General features: G+C 34.8%; 1 protein-coding gene across 50 annotated transcripts in view; it reads right to left on the bottom strand.

The window, feature by feature from the left end:
• The window catches only part of Dscam1 (Down syndrome cell adhesion molecule 1), a 426,431-nt gene that overhangs the window by 152,174 nt on the left and 247,045 nt on the right, over positions 1-27,212 (bottom strand). For 26 of the 50 annotated variants that reach the window (XM_083125266.1, XM_083125252.1, XM_083125256.1 and 23 more), the window contains one exon: positions 15,667-15,796. The exons of 14 other annotated variants lie outside the window; for them this stretch is intronic. In XM_083125266.1, the coding sequence (XP_082981392.1) occupies positions 15,667-15,796 (130 nt within the window). Of the gene's footprint in view, positions 1-2,156; positions 2,264-15,086; positions 15,208-15,454; positions 15,576-15,666; positions 15,797-15,851; positions 15,982-17,971; positions 18,099-18,330; positions 18,458-23,253; positions 23,378-25,036; positions 25,164-27,212 lie in introns of those variants that run through there. 10 more of the 50 variants (XM_083125245.1, XM_083125257.1, XM_083125280.1 and 7 more) reach the window with 8 other exon arrangements.

Genomic DNA, 27,212 nt, shown 5'->3' with positions numbered 1-27,212 from the left:
CAGTATGGCTATAAGCAGACAAAAGGGAGTCATCTATCTTATTTGAGTATAGAATATACACTTTTGGAGAGCGATATCATTTGTAAGTTTTAAAATTACCCACCATAGAAGAGATCTGGAATTTGCAAAATAACCACTTAAGGGGTTGATAACCTTTATATGCATCTGAGGGTTTGTATTATGTATACAGTATTTCTCTTTTTGTTATCCTTTCATGTCTCATGCAGTCCAAAAAAATTAGATGCATCATCAAATTTGAATCGCCTTGAAGATTGACGGATAACACGTTTGAAGATTGACGGATGACACGTTAAGCTGTCAATTCAAATTAATAGAGAAGTCGCCGCTGACAAGATAAACTCTTCGAACTTTTGCAAACTTCAACTTTGTCTCGCCAATGGCTTTAACGATCAGAAATTTGAATCCCCATAAATAGTTCGAGAGACCATTTCTAAGTCCCGGTTGTAATCAGAAAGCTATCGCGTGAACAGTTCTCGCCTCCGAATTATTGTCTGATTATCAATTGTTACATGACGAGTTACCACGGGAGTTGTGCTCCCAAAAAGAAGTTTCATTTCTGAACCGTGCATTGTCTACTAGATCAGAAGGACGAACATCTCTACAAGACACCAGAGGTAAACAAACATCCCTCTATTCCTTTTCTATTATTCTCACGACCCTGCCAGACCAGTCAACCGAAGTGTTAAAATCGAATGTTTAAGTGTTCTCCTCATTTTACAGGGGTGAGCCCCCTTTGTTTGTTTACGTGTTACAGTTGTTTCTCTGGGGTATTACCCCAAGCCATAAGTGCACCTCCCCAAACTAAGCGAGTAGCTTTAGGGTAGCATAGCCTAGGTTCGATCCCAAAACCTTAGGGTTTTTATACGGTTTTAACAAATGTTTTTAGCTTTTTGAGAAGAGCTGGTCTCTTCTGCTGTCTGTGAGGAAATTTTTAGTGTTGCGTTTTTCCTATGCAGGTCCCTTCACAACCTTGCACTTTTGATTATTCCAAGGGGCTTTTTACACCACTTCTATAACTGCTAGGTAAGACTGTACGACTTGTAAATAAGGGGCTATGTCCCCATATATACTGAAGGGTACAAAAATAGCAATATGTGCCGATGCACCCAAAATTTTTAAATTAATCAATCAATCAATCACTAAAACTGTTAATTCTCTTCTTCCGGCAAAGTTGAAGTTTGTGCCATTTTTAAAAGCCTGCTTCATCAGTGGTGAGTAAAGGTGAGTCTTTTACTAATTTGTAAACATTTACTTAACATATTATCTTTCTTTTGTGGAGCAAAGACATAATATTTTCACAATGAAATGTAGCATGTAGAGTTAAAAATTTAACATAATTCTTTCAAAAACCATTGACATTAATTAATACCAATACATTTAATCTCAGCTCAAACCTAATAATCACTATTTCATTTGATTAGCACAAATTTAGATCTAGAGTGATTAGCACAAATCTTCAAAGAGCAATTAGAAAAAAAGTCCACCTTCATGCTACCCCATACTTGCCTGAAATTTGGGACAGGGTATCCCTGGCTTAAGCACAGTACTGTTGCACTTCTCTTGTTCTGTACTGTCAACTCCTGTAGCCTATCTTCAGCAAGTTTAGGAGCCACACTACTTGTGGGTTCTAAACATAAGTTTTAAAATTAGTAGAAAAATTTGAATTTTTCTATAAGGTTTACTTTAATAAAAGCCTGGAAGTTGGGATAAGTAACTACACAATTCACATTCATTATGCACGAAATTTAACTGGATTCAGTATTACTTACATTACTTAATATGCAAGTAACAGTATGAGTAATTCAAAGAAAGGCAAAAAATAGCGAGGTTGTAATACTGTTAAATTTTTAAACATAAGGGTAACTTACCTCAAATATCCAATAATCATGAACAAAAGGCAGATTTTTACTTTAAAGGGTCCAAACAAACAAGCACTACATAAAAAGAAGCATGCACAACCAACAACGATTAGGTAAACAGCACTACAACACAAAGGCAATTGTCCCCAATGGAAACTAAGTGCATACAAGCAGCTATGACAAAATACGATGCAAGCGTTAATTCAGGAATATTCCAAAGAACTTGAACTAAGAAACTTTGCTGTCAAAGCCAACAGAACTAATCCCAGGACTTACCCACTACCTGTGAGTGACATCTGATAAGAAGTCCTACCTATCGAAGAATGGGTAGCCTGGGATGGTTGAGTATGTGGCCACCAATCTTTGCCTCTTACAGCTGCACCTAGCTTATCCCCACAAGCCTAGGTTGCACACTGCCAAGGGCTCTGGAAATGCAAAAAATGTATCTAAATAATGGAATTAGTATCAACAAAGAACCTACTCAAACAATTGAATTGTAACAGTATCAAAGATATTTTTCAATGCATGTCAATTATAAACGACAGAAACTTAGTGCCACTCAATATATTTGCTCAAATTATCTCATAAAAATTCAAGAAAGTATTGAGTGAAAGATTTGGAGATGTAAAGTGCTTTTGCTCCAAGAATGCCCTTTGGTGACCTTGCTTGTATGTCTCATACCCTTAAAAAGTTGACAGAAAAAATAAGGTTTCAGGGGACAATGGTAAATATGACTTGTTAGTGAAATTGTTTCTTTTATTTCAAAATCCAGGCAGGCAAGTGGAAAGAAGTAGGACCCACCTCCAGTCTCATGCATATTGCAAACACATTTCTCAATGTTCAGATAAAAGTTTCAAACTGTGTATAACATAGGTCAAATACTAGGAGAATATTTACTACAGAGAAGCTTCAAACTACAATTATCACAGGAACTTACCTCTGTAAGTAGGTCCAATCGAGATCTAGGACAATTATGTCTTGACTTCACCTAAAGATGCAAAACTTTTGAGGATAGATAAATTTCTGACCCCTTTCTATTCTCTAATCACTTTTGTTGGACACAATTTTGGAAGGAAAATTTAAAATTAACTCTCTACAAAAACTGTGCCTTGCCATTTGACAAGATAACTTCTTAACAAATGTCACACACATATCATCTAATTTTAATAAACTACAAACTTTTTTGTCATATTTTTTTGTTGCAAAAAACACTTATATAACTCTACCAAATGCAGAATTTCTTCCATTTCATATGTGATGAATTTATACAAAAAATAACAAGTCTTCAGTGAATTAAATTCATGATTGGACCTACTTGCTGTAAGTGAGTTTACTCATTAAATCTGAATTTTATTTTTAACCAGCTCATATAAATTTATCCTAATTACTAACTTATCAGTCACATACATACATGTATTAAAGGCTCACGGTATTTGTAATATTTTACATAGAATTAATTACTGGAACATTAATATACATTAAATTAGGCAATTAAGTTGGAAAATGTTTACTAATCATTAATTCCATCAGCTAATTATACATAGAACCACATATTTATAGAGAAAAAAAGATCAAGATTTTGGTACGAAACCTTGGCACATTTTCGGATCAAAAATTGTATATAAAATGGCATTTTGCTGTTAAAATGGTGAATAAAACTCTAAATTTGATTAAAAAACTATAGTTACTATACAAACTAAGCATTTTCTTTCTAATAGCACATTTATGTATCAGAGTATTAAGTTAATCCCTGTGTAGAGGAGTTTATTTTTGCCTCTCAAATATTTACAGCAAAATTAATCAATGTTCGGGGATTTGCATAACTTACAGGATAATTTGGACTTCAGAAAATGTTGCATCAGTAAATAAACTCTAGAGATTGTGTTTAAGAGTTTATTTCACTTTTGTAGTTCATTTCACATCATTTCGTGGCAAAGCATGGTAGGAAAATCTACCTCACACCTTTCGAAAATATGAAAAATGAATATTAAGTGTGTTATTTCACATTTTGTGTTTCCATCAAAACTGAAATATGCGTGACTCTAATTCTTCTACACAACCATTCCATGGGCGTTTGATTTATATTACATCTCAATTTTTTCTCCTCGTATGTGGCCTTTACCCTACATACTAATACAGTTACAACAAAGATGCTATATATTTTTCAAAATGTTAACAGAAGTTTGAAGACAAATGAAAGTAATAAAGGAACAAAAGGTAGTGTGTTTTGTGTGTGTGTGTGTGTGTGTGTGTGTGTGTGTGTGTGTGTGTGGTCCATGGCAGTGACCACTTTCAGTGCATTAACATTAGTTTATGTTGATATAGATAACATCATGCTGTACTTTTAAATGTTTAAAACAACTATAAGTAATATAGTTGTTTTTACAGTGTATGTACAATTCTGTATAATAATGTTTGGACAGTATTTTTTGTTTTACTTTAACACTAAACTTCCCCAACATTTTGCCACTTCCAGTAAGCATCATCAGGAAGGGAAAGGTAAAGAAAGATCTGTAATAGACGAGAATCTCACCCAGAGATAATATCGAATTGATTTCAAGATGCCATTGGTACGAGGAATACATTTCATCAAGATATATCAACTGGAGAAGTTACAGTATTTTCTCTTACTGGGTGCTGTGAATTTTCAAGTGTGTAACCTTTACTGCCAGTCAATATAAGACACTGACTTTATCAGCTCATGCCACATGCCAAATTTTAACTAAACAGCTGTAGTTTCCTCTGCTTAAGGGTTACAGTATACAGTACAATGTATAGTACAGGGTGAGGCAGTCAAATGGGAAGATTTAAAAAAATTACAAAAAATAGAGAGAGCAAATATTATTTATTTTTTGAACATGAATGTACTGTACATGAGTGGAAATTACTAGTGTACCTGAAAAATTTTCATTTTTTGAATATGGTGTCAGTAAGATGACGTCCTTGGTGTTGCAGACATTGTTGGAGTCTCAGAGTAAATCCACCCATGACGTTGCATAGCATCTGGAAAGGAATGTTGTGGATCTCTTGCCGAATTCACTCCTTCAAATCATCCCTGGTTCTTGGAGGGGTGTCCTTGAATACTTTGGATTTGAGGTAACCCCAAAGAAAAAGTCAGGTATGGTATTTTTTTTTTTCAATACCACCACTTTTCTTTGTTGAGTTAGCAGTGACTTCAAAAGTTCTCGCGTTAGCAGAAGACACGGGAGCATGCTGGGCTAACTGAAACTCTTGATGAAAAGTGTGTTGAGCTCCAACAAAACTATCCAAGTTTTTGTAATATGCCTTTACAGCAAACGCACGCTGCACACTCGACCAATGCTACTGAAGCTACCAGATGTCTAGATGTCCAAGGTCACACTCTCCACTCTCATAACCCCTAACCACGCCTGCCAACCATTCCTGAAATCTTACCGTTTGACTGCCTCTCGAAACGTCATCGGCGGATTTATTCTGAGACTCCGACAATGTGACTTACTGACACCATACTCAAAACATGAACATTTTTCAGGTACACTAGTAACTTCCACTCATGTACAGTACATTCATGTTCAAAAAATAAATAATATTTCCTCTCTATTTTTTGTTATCTTTTTAAATCTTCACGTTTGAATGCCTCACCCTGTATATGCCAATAGGTAGAGAAAATTTTCCTTGTCATTGGTGACTGACATAGTTCATGAAATGTTAGTTGTACTGAGACCATGAAGACAAACATAAGTATACCTACAATATGTCTTAGTAGGCATGAGACTGGTTAATTGGATTGCTGATGATGATATGCAAGTTCATTGGTAAAGTTGGTCATAATTTTTTTCAATTTAATGTTTCTATAAAAATCCTTCAACTTCAAGAACTCAATCCCTTTGTTTTATTGTCCTTAACACAATATTCATGTACACATTTAAATTAAAGTAGTTTCACTTTCTAAGACAAAATCTATCAGAACCATCTTATTAAAGTCAATATAACATTCACAATTTGAATTACATTCAGAATAGTACTTATTTGTTATTTGTATCAGTAACTCTTGCATTGATGGTAATAAAATTTTTATATTGGCATGTCTCTAAAGCAATTAATAACAAAAGAAGAAGTGACACACAGCTAAATTAATACGGAATAATTCAGATTTTTGCAGTTTGGTTTCCCACTGAAATTAATGCAGTGAAAGAAGGGGCATTCTGATAGAAATAACAATGACTGGAGGGAATATGGCTTTAAAATTATTTCAAAAATTTCAATCACATGGTCATGTAAGAACAATACGCATAGAGAAGAAAACTAGGTTATGCACCTTGTTTTGCAGCAAAATAACTTGTTTGATAAGAATAAAATGTTTCCAAAAAAAAGCATGGAATTCGGATTCATGAGAATGTACATGATTCCTCTGTATTTGTGTTATAATTCTTATAATCACTTTGTGGATACTGTTGTCCTTAAATGTACTTTAATGTTCTATCTGAACTCATATAATAAATGTGTATACAGAAGAGACGGCTCTTAAAATAGTAGAATTTATTAATGATAGGATATCATATGCAGTTTTACAGGGTAGGTGGTGTAAAATTATTTTAATAAACATACATGCACCAACGGAAGATAAAGATGATAATACTAAAGATGATTTTTATACAGAGTTAGAACAGGTCTTTGATAAATTTTCTCAGTATGATATGAAAATTCTGCTAGGTGACTGTAATGCACAGATTGGCAAAGAAGAGACATTTAAACCCACGATTGGTAAAGAAAGTCTTCATGAATTAAGTAATGATAATGGTATAAGATTAATTACTTTTGCAACCTCAAAGAATTTAATTGTGAAAAGTACCACTTTTAAACATAAAGATATCCATAAATATACCTGGTCTTCTCCAGATGGTAGAACTCATAATCAGATAGATCATATTCTCATTGATAAGAGAAGGCATACTAGTATAATTGACGTTCGTACACATAGAGATGCTGACTGTGCCAGTGACCATTATTTAGTAATTGCTAAATTAAGAGAAAGACTCTCAGCGATAAATCATAAGCAACAAAATCTAAAAGTTCTAAAATTTGATACAGGAAAGTTTACTGATGAAAGAATTAAGAAGGATTACCAAATTAAACTGTCAAATAGATTTGATGTTTTGCAGGATCTAAATGATGATGGAAATATAAATGAAACAGACGTAAATAAGAATTGGGAGCACATACGTAATGCAATAGAATCAGCAGCTAAAGAAAGTATAGGATACCATAAACCGAGAAAAAGTAAGCCATGGTTTGATAATGAATGTCATAATCTAATAGAAATAAGAAATCAGGCTAGACTTAGGTGGTTAAATAACTCTGATGATACAAATCTAAACAATTATAATAGAATAAAGCGAGAAGTTAACCGCACGTTTAGAAGTAAAAAAAGAGATTACTTGAAAAGCAAAATTAACGAAATTGAAACAAACAGCAAAAATAAAAATATCAGAGATTTATATAAAGGTGTAAATGAGTTTAGAAAGGGGTGGCAACCTAAAGTAAATTTGATAAAAGATAAAGACGGTGATTTTCTAGCTGACCCAAGCGATATTTTAAATAGATGGAAGAACTACTTTAATGACCTTTTAAATGTCCATGTAGGAGATAAATCAGAAGTAAATGAAGTCCACACAGCAGAAACTTTAGTTCCAGAACCTAACTTGACTGAAGTTAAAGATGCTATTAAAAGGCTAAAGAATAACAAAGCACCTGGCATTGATTTAATACCAGCTGAGTTAATTAAATATGGTGGAAATTCATTAATATGTCAAATTCATAAATTAATTTGTTTAATATGGAATAAAGAAGAAATCCCTCAACAGTGGAAAGAATCCATAATTGTTCCTGTGTTTAAAAAAGGTGATAAAATGAACTGCAATAATTACCGTGGAATTTCTCTACTCTCAACAACATACAAAATATTGTCTAACATTCTTTTAACAAGACTAACCCCATATGCTAATGAAATTATAGGTGATTATCAATGTGGATTTAAACGTAACAGATCAACTACAGATCAAATTTTTCACATCAGACAGACACTTGAAAAAAAGTGGGAATATAATCAAAATGTCCATCAGCTATTCATTGATTTCAAAAAAGCATATGATTCAGTCAAAAGAGATAAATTATATAATATATTAGTAGAGTTTGGAATACCTAAGAAGCTTGTTAGTATGATAAAAATATGCACCAGTGAAACAGAAAGTAAAATTCGTGTGGGTATTAATATGTCTGACAAATTTACAATTCATGATGGGTTAAAACAAGGAGATGCATTATCTCCTTTGCTCTTTAATTTTGCCTTAGAATATGCTGTTAGGAAGGTAAAAGAAACTAAAGAAGGACTAAAATTAAATGGTGCGACTCAGTTGTTAGCATATGCAGATGATGTAGACTTACTGGGGGATGATGTGAATACAATTAAGAATAATGCTAAAATATTTTTCAAAACTGCTAAAGAGATAGGTTTGGAAGTTAACAAAGAGAAAACTAAATATATGCTTACAGGCCGAAACCAAGTGTTAGGTAATAATCAAAATCTAATTATTGATAACAACTCGTTTGAACCAGTTTCCAAATTCAAATACTTAGGAGTAATATTAACAAATGAAAATTATATTAAAGAGGAAATAAAAAGTAGACTTAATTCAGGAAATGCATGTTACTTCTCTCTTCATAAACTTTTGTCTTCTCGTTTAATATCTAAGAAACTAAAAGTTAAAATATACAAAACAGTAATTTTGCCTGTAGTATTATATGGATGTGAAACGTGGTCCCTTACATTGAAAGAGGAACATAAATTGAGAGTATTTGAAAATAAGATCCTTAGGAAAATCTTTGGACCTAAAAGGGATGAGGAGACAGGTGAGTGGAGAAGGTTACATAATTTAGAACTACATAATTTGTATTCATGTCCAGATATTATTAGAATAATTAAATCAAGAAGACTTAGGTGGGCAGGCCATGTGGCACGAATGGGAGAGGAAAGAGGAGTTTACAGGATTCTTGTTGGGAAACCTGATGGTAAGAGACCTGTAGGAAGGCCAAGACGAAGATGGAGGGACAACGTTGAGATGGACCTAAGGGAAATCGGTAGGGATGGAAAAGAGTATATAGAACTTGCTCAAGATAGGGAAAGATGGAAGACCTGTGTTGCTGCAGCCATGAACCTTCGTGTTTAAGAAGGCTAGGGAGTTAGTTAGTTTGTTAGTTAGTATACAGAAGAGAAACTACATTCCATAACAAAATTATTTCTTTATTGTAATGAGAAATTGAAAGAGAAATAAATCTCTTTTGTACTAATTAATGAGGCCTATAAGAAAGAAGTTTTGCATGAAAATAGATTCAAAAAAGGCAATAGCTATGAACAAATTTTGTACTGCAGCTATGAGATCAGTAGATCAGTAGTATGGTAGATCTATTGATCTATTGATCTATTGATCTTTTCTCCTGAGAATGGAGTAAACACTGCAAAGCACACATTATAATTGTCATTTGAAATTGGTTTTATGTTTCTCACAATGGAAACACATTTTCATCAAACAAGAAATGAGAAAGAAAATTCAAAATTTCATTTAGAATGCACAAGTTAAATAGCGCATTTAAAACATATCTGTTCTTACTCTAAAATATTACTTCTTTCCTCTGCACATCAAAATTATTATAAAAAGAATTCATTGATATGCAAAGCAAAATAAATCAACACATAAGTATTTGCATATAACATGAATCATAACAGAAGTACTATTTTTGTAAGTTTAATATTAATCAGCAAGAGGAGTTACACAAAGATTTTAACTCAAAATATAAGTTGGATACTTACATGCAATCTGCAAAGAAAACACTTATAGATGCATAAATAAAAAATTCCACATTAAATACACAGGGTGAGTCAAAAGTCAGGAACTATCCAAATAGAGTATAAAATATTATAACATTATTATTATGTATTAGATCTTGAATTCAACTTTAGAATTTTATATGTATCCACTAAAATTTGTGTAAAAAAAAAAACAAGTAGTGAAATCTATTTTCATTTCATATTAAGTTGCCTCCAAGCTAAAGTCTAAAACTATCCAAATATCTCTAGGATACATAATGGAAGATTAATCATATCATCCCCATTATGAGTTAAATGAGTTACCTGTGACTATTGTTTCAATACTCCTCTGCTATCTTGGAACCTACTAGTCTGCATTCACCTTTGGAATTTCAAATAGTGAAATCAGTTTTAGTTTATCTTTATTTATGTTTAAATTGCCATGTTTTCAGAATCTCTCATGATGAATTCTTTGCTTCTTTCAATGCTCTTTAGCAACTTTCAAACAAATTCAACACTGATTTTAGAATACAATTTTTCAAAAAAATTTACATTAATTTGATTGGTTACACAAATTCAAGTTCTAAAGTTCAAATCAAGATATGGACTGTCAAAATGGCAGGAATGTATTGGTAGCATGTGTCAAAGATGCAGCAACTGGCCTATTGCCTGATGATGATACTTCAATCATTATTACAGCCCGACCCAGCTATCTTTGCCACGGTGCAGATCTCAATTTTAGTTTCGTCTCCCTCCCTCTTAGCATCACGTGTTCTACCCTGCTCGCCAACCTTCGCCATTGTTGCCAATATGTCATTCCATTCTTAGACACACTCAAACAAACATAATTTAGAACATTTGAATAGCGCTCAAGCTCGCGGTTCACACCATTCGACAGGGATGATAATGTGGCAATATAGCATAACATAATGGTTGCTTCTTTTACACACGCATTTTTATTGACTAGCTAGTAACTAGTGTTGCCAGCTGTATTAACGAAGCTCTATTTCTATCACTGAAGGAGAAAGACAAAGTGGTGGAGTTTTGTTGGATTGAAAGCGGCATAATATTATTTTAAGTATTTGGCGGGTTTGATGTTGTGTGTATGTGAAAGTGTGTGTTTGTTAATGAACGTTAAATTCCATAATGCCTCCAGTCCTGTCAAAATTGAAATCAAAAACCTTGCATTGCCAAGCTCAGGAGATTCTAAGCAACGTGCACGAGTTCATGAAGGAGGAAACCAGTCAAGGTGTTAGCATCCTAATAATGAATTTTGGCAAGAGAGCAGCGGCTGCAACTGGAGTTCCTCAACGAACAACTACGGCTATCATGAACGAAAGACAATCTCTTGAGATGTCACAAGGACCCTCCACATCATTCCACACTCCCGGGAAAGATCGTCAAAGACCAGCGACCAAATCGTCAGTGGACTTTTTCGATGAAAACGTTATCCGCAGGTGCATATACGACTACGCTCTGCATGAAAATGAAGTGCCGACATTGAAAAATTGCATGTCAAATTAGAGGCGGACATAAATTTTGTGGGAAGTAAAGAGAGTTTGCGAAGTTTGCTGCAAAAGATGGGATTTAGGTGGAGGAAGACACAAAACAATAGAACCATTCTGACAGAAATGCAAGATATTTCCCTTAAAAGAACAAGATTTTTTGAGTCAAATAATGCACTACAGACGACAAGACTGACCAATAATATACATAGACGAGATAAATTATTTGGCTCCATGAGCATTTCAACTCTAGGCTCCGGCACCTGTTCTTGTAGGAATTGCATAGAGGAGGCTGTCATTTTTGCTGCTTAATGTGATGCATATTGTTTTCTGTGTTAAAATTGCCATGCTTTGATGGGTGACAATTTCATAGCAAAAGAAAAAGCCATGCACCTTATTGTCTAGTTGGCAGTATATGTACTTATTATTGTTGTTGAAGCTGGCATTGTTTGTAAATTTACAACAAACAATGTACAATCCACTGTCCCCAAACAGAGAGGCAATAATACTGTCGCGGTTTAACACATTCACATGTTATTAGTTCTCAAAGCAATGGTAGTGTCGGTCGTGTATTATCTGTCATTGCAGTTTCGTACCAGTGTAGACAGGTATATTGGAAGTGAACAGTTAGAACGCCACCAATGCATTAATGCAATGGAAAATAATAAATTGTTTATTTTGTTTGAAATCACTCAAATAAGGAATCACTATGAAGAAGTGTTCTTTGCAGCATTTTGTGTAATTTTACGTATGTGTTAGTCCATATTTTGCAAATTTTTAGTCCATATGTATGTACATACAAATCTACTTGTTAGTATATATAGTATACTAGTCCTGGTATAATGCAAAACATTTAAAACATTTAAAACTCAACGTTAGATAGAGCTGAATTCTCTAATTTTCTTCTACATAACAGCTGTGCATCAGCACACTGCAGCGATTTTTTATCTGCTACATTAGCAACACAATTCTTGACTTGTGTTGTGCATCACATGGCAGAGGTTTATGTGTCGGCAATACTCTACATGTTCCACAGATATTTAGGTGTTCCCTAATTTTGACTAATCCTGATAATATGAAAATGTAAAGTGCAATGTAACACACAATTACATTTAGACATGCAACATAAACAAAGTACCTATATAATATTTTCCACTGAAGCATATTAGTCATCTAGTTTAATATGAATACTGTAAATAACCTAATACAGTAGCATGCTTATTGGTAAGTGAAAATAAAGCTAACTCAAACCATACTTACAATATAATAACTGCATAATTTTACATGTTATTAATCAATAAATATGTTTAGAGTTTGACATGTGTTCATATGCATGTTTTTATTTTATGAGTACATTTAAAAATCTACTGAATTTCTAAAAATAAAAGCATTGATTTTTAATTTAAAATGAAGTTCATGTTTCGAGGAAAGAAACATCTGGTAGCATTTTAGTATACTGAAATGAAGTACTCACTTATCTGTGAAACGTCTTTTATGATGTTCTATGATTTTGGTCAGATAATGGGCTGGTGGCCACCAAAATTAATAGAACATCATAAAAACCAGTTTCATGAATAAGTGAGTACTTAATTTGAGTATATTAAAATGCACATTTGGCATAGTTGTATTTTTATAAGAATCTGAATGCAGCCACTTCATTTTAACATTATATTTAATATTTATATTTTCATCTTAAGCATGCTAATTTTCCAGCATGATTCCCTATATTTCTGGGTCATTCAGATGTAAACTCATTCAGATGAGTTCATTATCTTTATTCACTGAGAACTAGTAGCTAGAACATATTATTTTACATACGATTCACGGAATTCACAAACTAGTTATAACAGACTACAACTTGTGTCATGCTCAGCATAACTGTCATAACGCTTTGAGTGTTGAATTTTTCTCCATGTTAAATTCATATTAGTAACAATATCAATGATCATTGTCTGGAAAGAAAACTGGTTTGCTTGGAATACTTATAATGTCTATGAAGATTTTTTTTTTTTTTTTGCAAATCTTGTTCACTTAGGCAGAAATAAAAAAATGCAAATATACAATATTTTTTTAAAACAATTAATTACAAGCAGAGATCTTTCATTAATTAATTATGAATGTTCCACTTGGTTGTGCACCAAATGTTTGATGCTTTTTATAAAAGTAGGAACTTTTATTTCACCAGTTGATGCCTATTTACAAATATCAATCCACAGCTACAGTCCCGCAGAATTAACTTGAGAGACATGGCCACTCTGCGAGTGATGCAACTGCTCTCGAATTGGCTAGAGTGGGGAACTTCCCGCTGTAACGGGCCAACGGAAACTCTAATGTTCGGGCACGCAAAATATTACCAACTGTTGAAAGGACTCACGTGCAGTGACTGGTGAAGCAAGCAAAGAGGTAGTGGATAGAGCTTCGGTGTTTTCAAATTATGGATTAAAGGTAAAGAATAAACCGTTTATCCACTTATTGTGTAAGATAGAATACTTATAAAGCTTATAATTTTCTTAGCATGTCCTCTTAATACAGTGATATTTCCGTTACACAATGTAATTATTTTTCAATTCTCCCATCTTCCATTGTCAGCTGATTACCCGTGTTTCTCGTGAGAGTCAAGCGTTCGCTGTAGGTTAGTACTCCTGCAGTGGCGCCGGCAGCCATTTGTCTCAAGTTAATTCTGCGGGACTGTAGTAGACATCTTAGTTTGAAACAATTTTTTAAAAGTTTTGAATTTTGGAATTGGGAGATGTAAGAGTACAGTCAGTATCATGCCCTGGGATGGATGATCTAACCCAGGAATTTACATATTGATAGCCATGCATAAGTGGTTCTTGGGGGTTCAAAAAGCCTCTCATCCTGGGAAGGCAAAGGTGGATGAAATGTGGTGCTGATCATATCATTTCTTGAGACAGAGAATGATATGATCAATACTTACTATGTGCGTAAGACCACTTTACATTTACTTTTGCATTTTCAAACTTTGTAACTAATCCCAAACATCTCTTTCATTGTGGTTACCTAGGTAGCAATATTGCTACTGGTATATCAGTAGTATCAACCTAATAGACATATACTGAAACCTAGTTTGATTTTGATTCATAATTTATCGAAGAACTGGAAAGGAAGATCTCAATTTACATTTCTGGAACAAGAGTCCCTAATGTCAAGTGTCTAATAATAGCACAACAATTAGATGATTCAGATGAAGTATGTTTGTTAATGCAACCTTTGAGGAAGAAAGAATGGCTGCTTTCTATCTTTCATTCAGACATTTATGATGGCTTTTTACTTCCATTATGTCACAAACCTTTACCCACATTTCAGGCCTTAATATAGAGGTGCTTGTTTCATCACCATCATTTTCAACTAATTATTAACACATTCCCGCCTGCAAACGACCATGGTTGTTTTAAAGTACATGCTTGTATTTGCCAATAAATGATGTCCACTTTTTCATTTTTTTTACACCCCCCCCCCCCCATGTGACTTTGAGGGGAGGTGCGATGTGTTACCTGAGAGCATGTCCAGTATGCCAAATTACCAAGGGCTCCAGGAGGCGCAACACATTCTTATCCTTGGAGGACCAATGGGGGTAGGAGTAGGGGACAAAAACAAGAACCCTCGAAGAGGTCTGGTTCCTATCCAACTGGTTGAAATAGTTAATGAAAAAGCTTCATTTGCAGCCTCCAGGGTGTCATTTTGAAAAACTCAAAACTTTATGATGGCGGTCACATTTTTTTAAAGGTAAGTTTAGAATCAGAGCTGGGCGTGAATGTGTTAATCTTAAGCAGAATATTCCTGTCACACATAATTAATAATTTTTGGTGGAACATGCTATTTGTAAAATAAACTTACCTCATAATTGGAGATGGAAAAGCCTGAGCATCACACAGTAAAGCAACTTTTTCATGTGTGAAGCCCCTTTGCCTGTTGAGCCCATCTCCAGATACTTTTGGAGCAGTTCGCCCAGTGGGTTCTGCAAATCAATACTCTTAAATTAAATCTGGCTCAACTAGCATACAAGAGAAAAGTACGTACATCACTTGCCTGAATATTGGAAGAAGCCCATGTGGAGTTCGCTTGCAACTGTATAGCCAATTATTTTTTTAAAAAGGGTGAGGATTAAGAAGTGTCACAAAAATAGCTTTAAAGAAATGTATCCATCCCTCTTCCAGGCTTTTTTTTAATACTTCCATTTATTGTTATTTTTACACATAATTTACCTGTACACTGGAGCTGGAAATCCTTGCCCAGGGCATAGCAGAACAGCAGGATGGTCTAGTAAAACATCATTTCCTTCAAATCGTTCTTTCAACACCTTAGGCTTAATGTTCCCACTTGGTTCTGCAATTATCATATGCAGAAAACAACAAGTAATTTCTTGAGGAGAGTTAAGATTACTTCAACAGTAAGCCAATTAAAAGTTTGCGTTTACCTAAAGCTTGGAACAGGATACCCTGCTACTTCACAGACAATCACTGCTGTTTTCAACCGGATTACATCCAGTACTAAACTTCCTTCAATTTTTCGCCCGGCTACTCTTGGCGGAACATTGTTTGTGGGCTCTGAAAAAGCATTGGCAACCCTTAACATAAAAATTACTTCTAATATGTAACTTACCTAAACACTGGAACAGGGTACCCTGCAACCTGACAGCCTATAACAGCTGTTTTTCCCAAAGGAGAGGAAACAATTTCACCTCCTTCGTACTTCTTGCCTGGTGCTTTAGGAGCAATGTTACTTGTTGGTTCTGAAAATTTTTATAGTTTTACAGTGCTTAGCTCTAGCTTTCTTGTTGAAGAATGTCACTGAATTGTAATAAGATTTCAATGAATGTATTCATAATACAATGTAGTTCAAGAACAAAGTATACCTGTGGTCTGGGATAGTTGTCCCCATTTTAATCAATGATGAGAAACAGCAAGCAAGATTGATAACTTTCATACGTATCATGTAGACTCAGCAAGGAGACAAAAGTTTGGCACACTGTGCCACTGCTCTACTACTGAGCTATAAAGTCAGCCTAGAAGTTTCATCATTTCTTACTTCTGCCAAATGTACAAACTGCCGTAATCAGTCACATTGCAACAGACCCTGTCACCTTTAAATTCTTGGTGGCATCAACCATTGCCATGTCTCATACAGAAATGAGCTGAATTCAAAGGAATAGTCTGTCACAGTATGACTGAATAAGGCAGCTTTCACGCCAAAACGGCAAAGGACAAGTAACATGCAAAACGAAACTAGCAACATGTGCCACTTGAAAACGAACCTTCAGAAATAAACGAAACCTTTCTTAACAAAGTGACAGCTTGTCACTAGCGTATGTCACATGGACTGGGCCATTTTCTCAATAGTGTGCACCTTATTTAAGAAGCGACAATAGCAAATCACTGCTGAAAAATTCTAAAGTTATGTACACTTCTAAAAAAAAGTAACGTTTTACCTATACTTATTGCTATGTTTTGCATACATATGGTGTGTATCTAGTTAGCCATAAGCACTATTGGATTTTACAATATATTAAAAAGTTATTCTTGGCAACTGCTCTCTCAGAACAGAGAATGAATGCACCCTGATGCCACTCTGTCAGCAAAAGTCTTCAATACCCACTCAATTCATTTCAGATTGTACTAGGGAATCAGAAAAGAAGAATACAAAGCACGCAAATTCCAGTAGGTATTTATTAGATAAATACAAATGAACTCACGTGAAAGGACACTTCATACACTACTTCTCAACATAGTCTCTTACCAGTTCAGGCATTTATCACAATGCTTGGTTTTGGGTGACATGTGCCCCATCATCCAGCACACTTCTCGGAGCTTGCTCCGAACGATTACCATCTCCTCGCTCCTTTGAAGAAGCATCTCAGAGGATGCCTGTTTCACTCAGATGATGTTGTCAAGCACGAAGTAAGAGCTGGGCTCTGAGAACAGGACCCCGAGTCCTATGAGACAGGCATCACGAACCTCGTGTAGCGCTGGGATAAATGCCTGAACCAGGGAGGGACTATGTTGAAAAGTCGTGTGAGTCATGTGAGTCCGTTTGTATTCGTCTCATAAATACCTACTGGAATTTACAGGCTTTGTATTAGTGCCCGATCAATCATACAATAAAGAGTACAGAATGGTGTAGTGGACTATTTAAAAAAGAAGTGATAACTATCTTTTCCTCATGAAAATGAAATGTAAATTGTCAAACCAAACATGATTAGGAAATTAGTGAAAATACATTAATTTAATCATGATTGCTATCTAAGAGACAGTTAGATTCTATTAGCTACAAACTTCACAAGAAATTCTAGTTAAAATGGCATTTACCTAAATGAAGGTATGGGTGAAGCTTGAGCTAGGCACACTAAAGATGCAGCAGAACCAGAAGGAGCAATTTCCCTTTTAGTCTCAATTTTGGAATCCTTTAGCCTTGGGGCAATGTTTGTTTGGGGTTCTGTAAATCACATTAAAAGAAGTGCTACATTTTGGGACATTACTTTGATATTGATGAATATGCTACTTATATAAATGTTATTTTCGGCATACCTGAATGCTGGAATAGGAAATCCTTGCACCATGCATTTCAATATGGAGATTTTCTTTACTTTCGTTTGAGCTTTAACTCCTGTGATCTGTTCATCTTTCATTTTTGGTGCAACGCTAGCTGAAGGCTCTGAAATTAGTGTTGGGAATAGCTACAACAACTACCTAAAGAAAGTTCTTGAAAATCAATGCACAACATACCTGAATGCTGGAATAGGAAATCCCTGAACCATGCAAGTCAAAACAGAGAATTTATTGACTGTGCTTTCAGCCCTGACCCCAGTGAACTGGCCATCTTTTAATTTAGGGGCAACACTAGCAGTAGGTTCTGAAATTCAATTATATTCACTTTCACCACTGCCACATAACACTGTACCTGAATGCTGGAATAGGATATCCTTGAACTAGGCATGTCATTACCATGAGGCTTGCAAGTGAAGACTCCACTTTGACTATGGCCACGTGATTTTCCTTTATTTTTGGGGCCACACTTGTCTGTGGTTCTGAAAAGCCAAAGATGTTTGTCATCTTTGATTTATACTTGGTTTATAATTATGTACCTGAATGATGGAGAGGGATATCCCTGAACAGCACATAGTAGCTGAAGAATTCTTCCAGCTGAAAAAATCTTTTCAAAACTTCCTAGTTCCTTATCCTTCTTTTTTGGTGCCATGCTTGTTTGAGGTTCTGCAAGCAAGAGGTTCTGCTTCACAAAATGTGTTCCAAGAACTTTCCTACAAATGTCTTTGTTTTCTTTCTATGTGTGTGTATGTTTGTACACTACAAATGATATATGGTTATCCTCTGGTGATAAATATCTCCAATCTCCAATGAATGTTATTGACTTTCAAAGGATCCAAATTTACTGTTTTACAAAGTACCCAAATAGTTTAAGTATCAGCAAAATTGTATACACAATAAAAGCTTACTTTTCCACATTTGCATTAATTATTAGGAAATATCACTCATATGGTATATTTTCAAACTCAAGACAATTAAGTTCAACAAGATATACCAAGAGAGTAATAAAGATTATCAAGCTAGATTTTTGGCATTTACCTTACCAAACACCAATTTAAGAGTGCAATATTTGTTCTAAAATAAATATTGTTCATATGTTCCATGTTCTCACATGTCACAATTCAACAAATTATAGTAGCCACACATTCATTCTACACTTTGGGAAGGAAGATACAACTAGAGTACACATTTACAATGATAATATAAAGCTAAATTATCTCACCTGAATGTTGGGATTGGAAACCCCTGTACACTACATATAAGATAGACATTTTCACTTTTCATGACTTGTAATCGAACGCCTATAGACAATGTATTTTTAACTCTGGGAGCAATACTAGTTCGAGGCTCTGCAATGAACAACAATAACTGTGTCACGTGCTTGCCTCAGTAAGTGGTTGTAATAATGCAAACACTTTGATTAATACAACATATTTAACAACTCATAATTTGATAAAACAATCATATTAATCTCTAATTGGTGAGATGATAAATTACAATAATAGTGCAATGGGGAGCTTGTTCATATTTCACTACCTTTCACAATAATTTTAAATCCAGTGCAATTACTAACTTTTGTATTTTTCTAATATAACAACAAATATGTGTCTCTTTTCCCCTATTAAGCATTAGAGAAAATTTTATATCATTCTGTCCAAACTTGTAAATATGCTATCCTCTGTCTCTATTATTTATATTTAGATATGTAACATTTAACAATAGCAAATTCCTATCTCTTGTCAAAATAAAAAATTAATGTTTATGAAAATAGATAAATTACTCCACATCAAGTATGATGCTTGTGTACATACCTAGTCTTACCATAAATACTGTCCCAAAGTTGTAATTAAATAGACACAAAATGGTGAGAGATATTGTAATATCAGAATAACATGAGGTGCATGGATGCATTAAGAACCAAAATCACAAATAATTATTCGAAATGGCCACCTTTAGCACTGACACACTTCTGAAGTCTTCGTGGCCACTCATCAATGGAATTACGCAACACATCAAGTGGAAACTCCGCAGCTGCCTTCTGAAGAGACCGCTTTAAACTGTCAATATTGGGATGTCTCTTCTTGCAAGCAATCTTCTGAAGCTTGGACCACAATTTGTAGTCCAAAGGGTTTAAGTCTGGACTGGCAGAGGGACAATCTGACGTGGATATGAAGTCAGGAACATTTGCCTCCAACCACTGCTGGGTGGTGCGTGCTTTGTGTGCTGGGGCTGAGTCCTGCTGGAAGCTCCAGTTCTCTCCATGGAAGATGGTGTCGGTAAGATTCTTGCATAGTTTCTCAAGTACTGTCTGCTGGTACACTTTGGCTGATGTTTTTACCCCTTTTTCACAGAAATGGAGCGTGCACTCATAGCAAATGTTCCAGACTTCATTTCCACTTCAGATTATCCTTCTGCAAGTCCGGACCTATACCCTTTGGACTACAAATTGTGGTCCAAGCTTCAGGATATGGCTTGGAAGAAGAGACATCCCAATATTGAAAGTTTAAAGCGGTCGATCTCTTCTGAAGGCAGTTGCTCATTTTCCAGTCGATGTGTTGCGTAATTCAATTGATGCGTGGCCACGAAGACTTCAGAAGTGTGTCAGTGCTAAAGGTGGCCATTTCGAATAATTATTTGTGATTTTGGTTCATAATGCATCCATGCACCTCATGTTATTCTGATATTACAATATCTCTCACCATTTTGTGTCTATTTACTTACAACTTTGGGACAGTATTTATGGTAAGACTAGGTATAATTGCACCAACCATTACAAAATTGGTTGCCACATTGTGCTGATATTCCTGATGTACAATATTCTTTGTTACACCCTTTCTGTGAGATTGTGGTACTTGCATTCTACTCTATCCTCATCTTCTTTGCTGGGACATATTCTGCGAGTGTTGATATGACAGCTACTGCTCAGTGATGCTGCTTCATGGTGTTTCATTGCCGCTAATATTAGTAATTGTACTTTTAGCAAGAAAGTCTGCATTCATTCTTTTCATACAAATTACACAAGAAGAATGACAGTTTCTCAGAACAATAAGAAAGATAAATTTCAAGGTTCTCAATCACAATACAAAGTAATCGATACCAAGAAAGATGACCATTAGAACTCAACATGTAATACGTTAACATGGTTTACAAAATTCTAAATATTTGGAAACTCTTCATTTCACATTTGTTAACATAAAATATCACATACAATTTAATTATGGTTTTCCATGGACTTCTCTTTTGAAAGTTCAAGAAGAGTTTTATTTTGAAACAGAAAAGTAAGGCTAGTAGCTAGTATGCTGGGAAAATGCAGAATAAAAATTAAGAGAAGCAATAATTTTCCCAATTATACCATGAACTTTAAAAATACAAAAAGTTCACATTTCCATTTTGATGATAGGATTGAAGCTCCATAGCCAGATGGTCACTTTAGACAGAATGGTTTAATTTTTCAAAACTTCAACCACTATTATTATTGGAATTGAAATTAATTCTTCCAACTAAAAACAATTTTTTATGTGTTTATTAACATTACATTAAAAGTTTCTTAATTTTTTATAATTTCCTTCTTCAAATAATGTGATATCTACAAGACAGTAGAAAATATACAGTAACCTGGAGTTGTGTTAAAAAGAAAGAAGTTCCTGTGTAACAACTTTAATTGGATAATTAATTTTATATTTGGTACGGTTGATAAATAACCGGATTAATGCCGTGAAAAAGAGAAATAAAGTGACAGAGTGATGAAACTTACGGGATATGTAGGCCAGGTTGGGATACGCCACATGTCTGCGATATGAGTTCCAGGCTGTGTTGCTAGGTGGCAGCACTGGCAGGGAAGGTAGGTTGTGTATGTGTAATTTGCCTCCAAGGTGCCAGTCAGTCATTCAGTGAGGTGAGTCAGTGTCAGGTGCCACAAAGGAGGCTCAGCGATCCTTGAAACAGTTTTTTGATGGTTTCCTGGAGCACATTGTGGCAATGGATGAGATCTTGCTCAGCCAGTATACGCCAAAGAGTAAACGTGACAGCAAGGAGTGAGCATGAAGGTTATTCTAACTTTATGCAAAATGACTCAATCTGTCAACCGTTATTATGCTTCCAAGTGCAATAGCAGGAATAGATGCAAAGGAGACTCTATGAGTATCAGCTAAGGTAGCAAAAACACTAAATATGCTGACAAATGCTCTTTTCTTTATACAAAAAACACTATACGCATAATGTTTTGGCCCTGTGTCAGGGCCTTCTTCAGACTAAGGCACAAATTCAAATGTAGGCATATTGATGTCAAATTATTAGTAAAAATTATGATAATTTTACTGATTTATTATTAATAGGTTGTAATTTAGTACAAAGTTCTTCCATAATGATGCTTTTTAAAGACTATAAAGATATAATTCATGTACTATATGCAGTGTCTAAATATACAGTTTCTTTTTCTAAGGCAAAACCCTCGAAGTCATCTGGTCATACATATTAATTAAAGAAGTGAATTACTAACAAAATATATAAACCCTTAGGTGCAACAGCTGTTCCAGGAGTAAGGCCATTGTTTTCCACTGTTTTCTGACATTCTAGGCTGGAGCACTAATTATAATAATTATTATTATTATTTCTACGTAGCTCCACAACGATTCTCGTAATGCTGGGTCAATACTGAAATTATTTCTCTCACACCAAACATTGCAGATCAAAGGCATATTAGTTACTAGTATCTGTAAACTTTAAATGGGCAATTTATCACTTTTGGCAAAAATTTCTTTTTTAAAGTAAAGTACGTAACTATGGCTGAGCAAATACTGATATCTATCTACTAGTATCAGATATTAGTATCAGAAAGTATCAGTTCAAATGCAGTACTTATAGTACTTTTCTAGAACAAGGTATGTGTCGTATGGCATAAAAATGCCAGTTGATAATTAAATGTTAAATGGAGTCCAAATAGCCTGGGAATTATGTAAGATCCCCATACTACACCAATACTGCACAACAAAAGAGTTTATAGCAATTCAAAAAGCTATTTTCACATTCTTTCTCATATGTGAATCTTTCAATACTATTAAAGCAAAACTTTGGTCGATTGGTTTGGTACAGTTGCAATGGAATACTTACATATTATTGATTGATTTGCTTTATTTTACTTTGCTTTTTGTGCCACTTTTAGGACCCGAACCCAGGACCCCTGGTGTCGTAGCCTGATGTGCTAACCACTCTGCCACAGGGGCTGGCTACTTACATATTAACATTTATAACTATTAACTGATGCACCTAACAATATTGATTCATTCATTCTTTATAAATTGCTAAAATGTTCAAATATTGTTATTATTAAAAAAAAAAGTCAGTAGCCAGTTCAAAAATGGCACTTCTAAGTTCAAAGCTTGTTTGTAAGAAAATTACCTGTTATATCATTTCATCATTTTCTTGTATGTAAATGTATATAAAACTGTTTTTGCTGATCTCACCTGAAAACAGGCTGTGGATTAGCTTGAGCATCACAAGGAAGAACAAGAGCTTGTAGTGATGTCCCAATGACTGCACCAAGTTTTGACTTGGGGGGTAATCGAGGAGGAGTACTGCCAATTGGTTCTATTAAGGGGCAAACAAAATTATCAATGTCTATTTATATGATGAAAAACATTCAAGAATATAAGATTCTGAATTTTTGACAAATATAATCTTGCATTCATAATTTTAAATGTTACTGCTATTGGCAAATTCAAATAAAATTTCTGATATATATTTCCCACATAATATCTGAAAAATACACAGAGAACAACACATTCAAGCATTTCCTTCAAAAATTGCTTTGATTTCTTGATATTTAAGGATTTGTGCAAAATCTAACATGGTTTATTTCTGGGTAATTTTTTGTGACCAAACACCAGCAGATTGGTTGAAAGTAGAAAAATAAGCAGTTCTCTCACAATTTTTGCCAAACATCCATATTAATATGACTGTAATCAATCTCTATGCAGTTCATGATATATTTTTTTAAAGTCAGTCTACATCCAGAAAATTTACTACAAATGACACAGTGGTGTTTTCCACAGCTTTTGTATACATTTTGACACAGCTGTTTGAAACTTTTGTTTAATTTTGCAGAAATTAACTTACAATGAGTTTTGAAGTTGAACTGAGAGTAATTCAGTTAATCTCTTGAAATTCACACACACATATTTATGATTTAAACCAAAAATTTCTACAAAACAAGAAAAAATTGTTCTATGCTCAATAAATGTCATGTAGTCTTCACAAATGATCAAGGAATTATTAAGTGGCTCTTCAGATACCATAAGTATCCTAGACCACACTGTGAAAAACATTGGTGCCTAGAAAACAATCCATCAGTAAATTAAATATAATCGTTTCCTTCATTCCTTCTGAACATAGCAACATGTAAAGTGACTTTTACTTCACTGCTTTACATTGTGTGAATTATCCTCCTATGTTTGAGATTTCCAAAATTAGAACATGTAAGTTTTAATATTTGTGTGCTACTACAGATTTGGATAAGTAATAACCTAACAGCACTATCACCTTTGGAAGAGATGAAAACATGTGCAACAATTCCATTATATCGCCTTATGAACACATTAACTGAGCTCCCATATAGCTGAATGGCTGGCACTAACACTTTTGGGTCAGTGGGACCTCCAAAATTTCGATATTGACCCATCATCACATAATGGCAATTTGTGAGCTAATGAAAACTAGTACAAGTGACTCCAGTCTTCAAAGTCAGAAAACAGCGACAATGGGATTTGATATACTGACCATGCATCACCCGGCAAAAAGCTTCTTGCCATGCTTTGGCCCACAGTGGGCAGCTTATGCCCACTTCAAATAATAATAATAATATCATAAAATTGGCAAGGTGAAATGAATTAACATAATGAATACTAGATATGAAGACCCTATATTCAGTTTCTGGTTAACTTGAGTGTTGGGAAGCTACTTAAATATGAACAAGCAGTGAATCTACATATATCAAGAAAGCTACAAAAGACAAGGATGGGAATCAGTTCAGATAGCAAAAATCACCTTACTATGTTGAATTCAAGAAATTCTAAAACCAAATCGTAGCATCGGTGTCATTTTAAATGTCTTTATTTCTTCAAATATGTATGTTACGTGTTCATGCATAAAAGTTTTTTCAACCATAAAAGCTCCAGTATCCATCAACATACAAATCGTTAAAAGTCTTTTATTTGTTTTAGGAAATAAAATACATGTTCTTCTGCTCACCTGAAAACAGGCTGTGGATAAGCTTGAGCATCACAAGGAAGAACAAGAGATTTTTCTGAAGATCCAGTAACTGCACCAAGTTTGGACTTGCTAGGTGGCAAGCGAGGAGGTGTACTACCAATTGGTTCTGAGAGAAAAACAGAACCATCAATGACTAGCTTGTATGAATGATGTTACTACTCTTGGCAAGAAAATCTGCTAGTGGTTTAATGGGTATAATATCAGTACAAAAATTCTTGAAAATGATAGAAAAATGTATTATTTTCTGAAACATAAAGTAAAATAAAGATATCTATATGGCCACACAGTTCAAGAAAATCCATAAATATCTCAAAAATCAAAGAATATTAATTAATATATTTGGTACGGTCAATAAATAACCAGATTAATGCTGTGAAAAAGATAAATAAAGTGACAAAGCGATGAAACTTACGGGATATGTAGGCCAGACTGGGGTATGTCACATGTCTGTGAGACGAGTTCCAGAATGTGTCGCTAGGTGGCAGCACTGGCAGGGAAGGGAGGTTGTGTATGTGTAATTTGCCTCGAAGGTGTCAGTCAGTCATTCAGTGAGGTGAGTCATATCATGTGCCACAAAAGAGGCTCAGCGATCCGTGATACAGTTTTTGATGGTTTCCTGGAGTGCATTGTGGCAATGGACAAGATCTTGCTCAGCCGGTATACGCCAAAGAGTAAATCCGACAGCAAGGAGTGAGCAAAATCCCATCCATTGCCACAATGCACTTCAGGAATCCCTCAAAAACTGTATCAAGGATTGCTGAGCCTCTTTTGTGGCACCTGACACTGACGCACATCACTGAATTATTGATTGGCGCCTTGGAGGCAAATTACACATACACAACCTCCCTTGCCTGCCAGTGCTGCCACCTAGTGACACAGTCTGCAACTCATCTCGCCGACATGTGGCGTACCCCAGCCTGGCCTACATATCCCATAAGTTTCATCGCTCTGTTACTTTATTTTGCTTTTTCCCAGCATTAATCCGGTTATTGATTGACCGTACCAAATACACTGGAGTGTTGTTGATTGAATACATAAGTAATCCCATGTACTGGTAGAAATGTTTCTCCAAAGAAGGGAGAAAAAACATAAAATGAGGAATCAAAAACAACAATCTACTTTCCTATCACCAGCCCTTGAAATGGAAAGTGTTACTGGAGGGATGTTTGGATGAGTCTTGGGGTTAGCTAGGAGGTATCAGGGTGCTCCTATGGTTTAGCATGATGCCTGCACTATTCAAAAATTTTTCTAGCTGGGGGATACCATCCGCCCACATCCCCCTCACCTCGACCAGTGTCTATCACTAAATAGAATTAGAATCGCATCATCTCTATGTTGTGTGTGTGATCTTCACTGCTGAAAGAATGTTTAGCTGCTTCTCAATTCATTTTTACATTACAATCACCATTGCCATTGCCATTCTATTCCTTTGCAGAAAAAAAATAACATCATAGCAGAAATGATGCAAGTTGATATTGTTAGCAATAAATGTTCAACCTTTTATTTTCTACCTGAAGGAAATTGTCCAGATTGAACTAATCTTACCCACAATAAGGACAGGAGGAGTGTTGTTTGTATTCCTGCAATAAGTTCTTGGATTTAGGAATGCCGGAGTGTTAGTTTTACAGCAAATTTCGTCAACCCTATGACAGGCATACAATATTTTGCAATTATAATTGTGAAAACATACCTGAGGTTAGTATATCACTATTTTTCATCAATATAATTATTTCAAAAAGCACATATATTTTTAAAAAGTGAAAAATATTGCTTGGGATGGCACATTCTTTCCCAATGGGTTATTGAATGTTGCCAACTTGGGTAAATTAATTAAAATTTGTTATTTACTTATAATATCTTCTTCACTGCAGTTCTGAACATTTCAAGCTTGCACACAGAAGTCTTCATCAAAAGGCAGATATGCTGATGTTAAATATGCTGTGTTTGAAAAAGGAGTTCCAAGTCTTCAGTTAATATTTATTTTGTCAGATTTTAAGTACATTGATTGATTGATTTAAAATTTTTGAGTGCATCCGCATGTATGGCCATTTTGCACCCTTCAGTGTATACAGGGAAATAACCCCTTATCTATAATTCTTACCTAAGAATTTAAAAAAGGGTGTAAATAGCCCCTTGGGAAAAATTAAAAGTGCCA

This window comes from Lepisma saccharinum, chromosome 7 (genome assembly GCF_977018435.1).
Source record: "Lepisma saccharinum chromosome 7, izLepSacc3.1, whole genome shotgun sequence".
Taxonomy (NCBI): domain Eukaryota; kingdom Metazoa; phylum Arthropoda; class Insecta; order Zygentoma; family Lepismatidae; genus Lepisma; species Lepisma saccharinum.
This window is presented reverse-complemented; position numbering and strand designations above follow the sequence as displayed.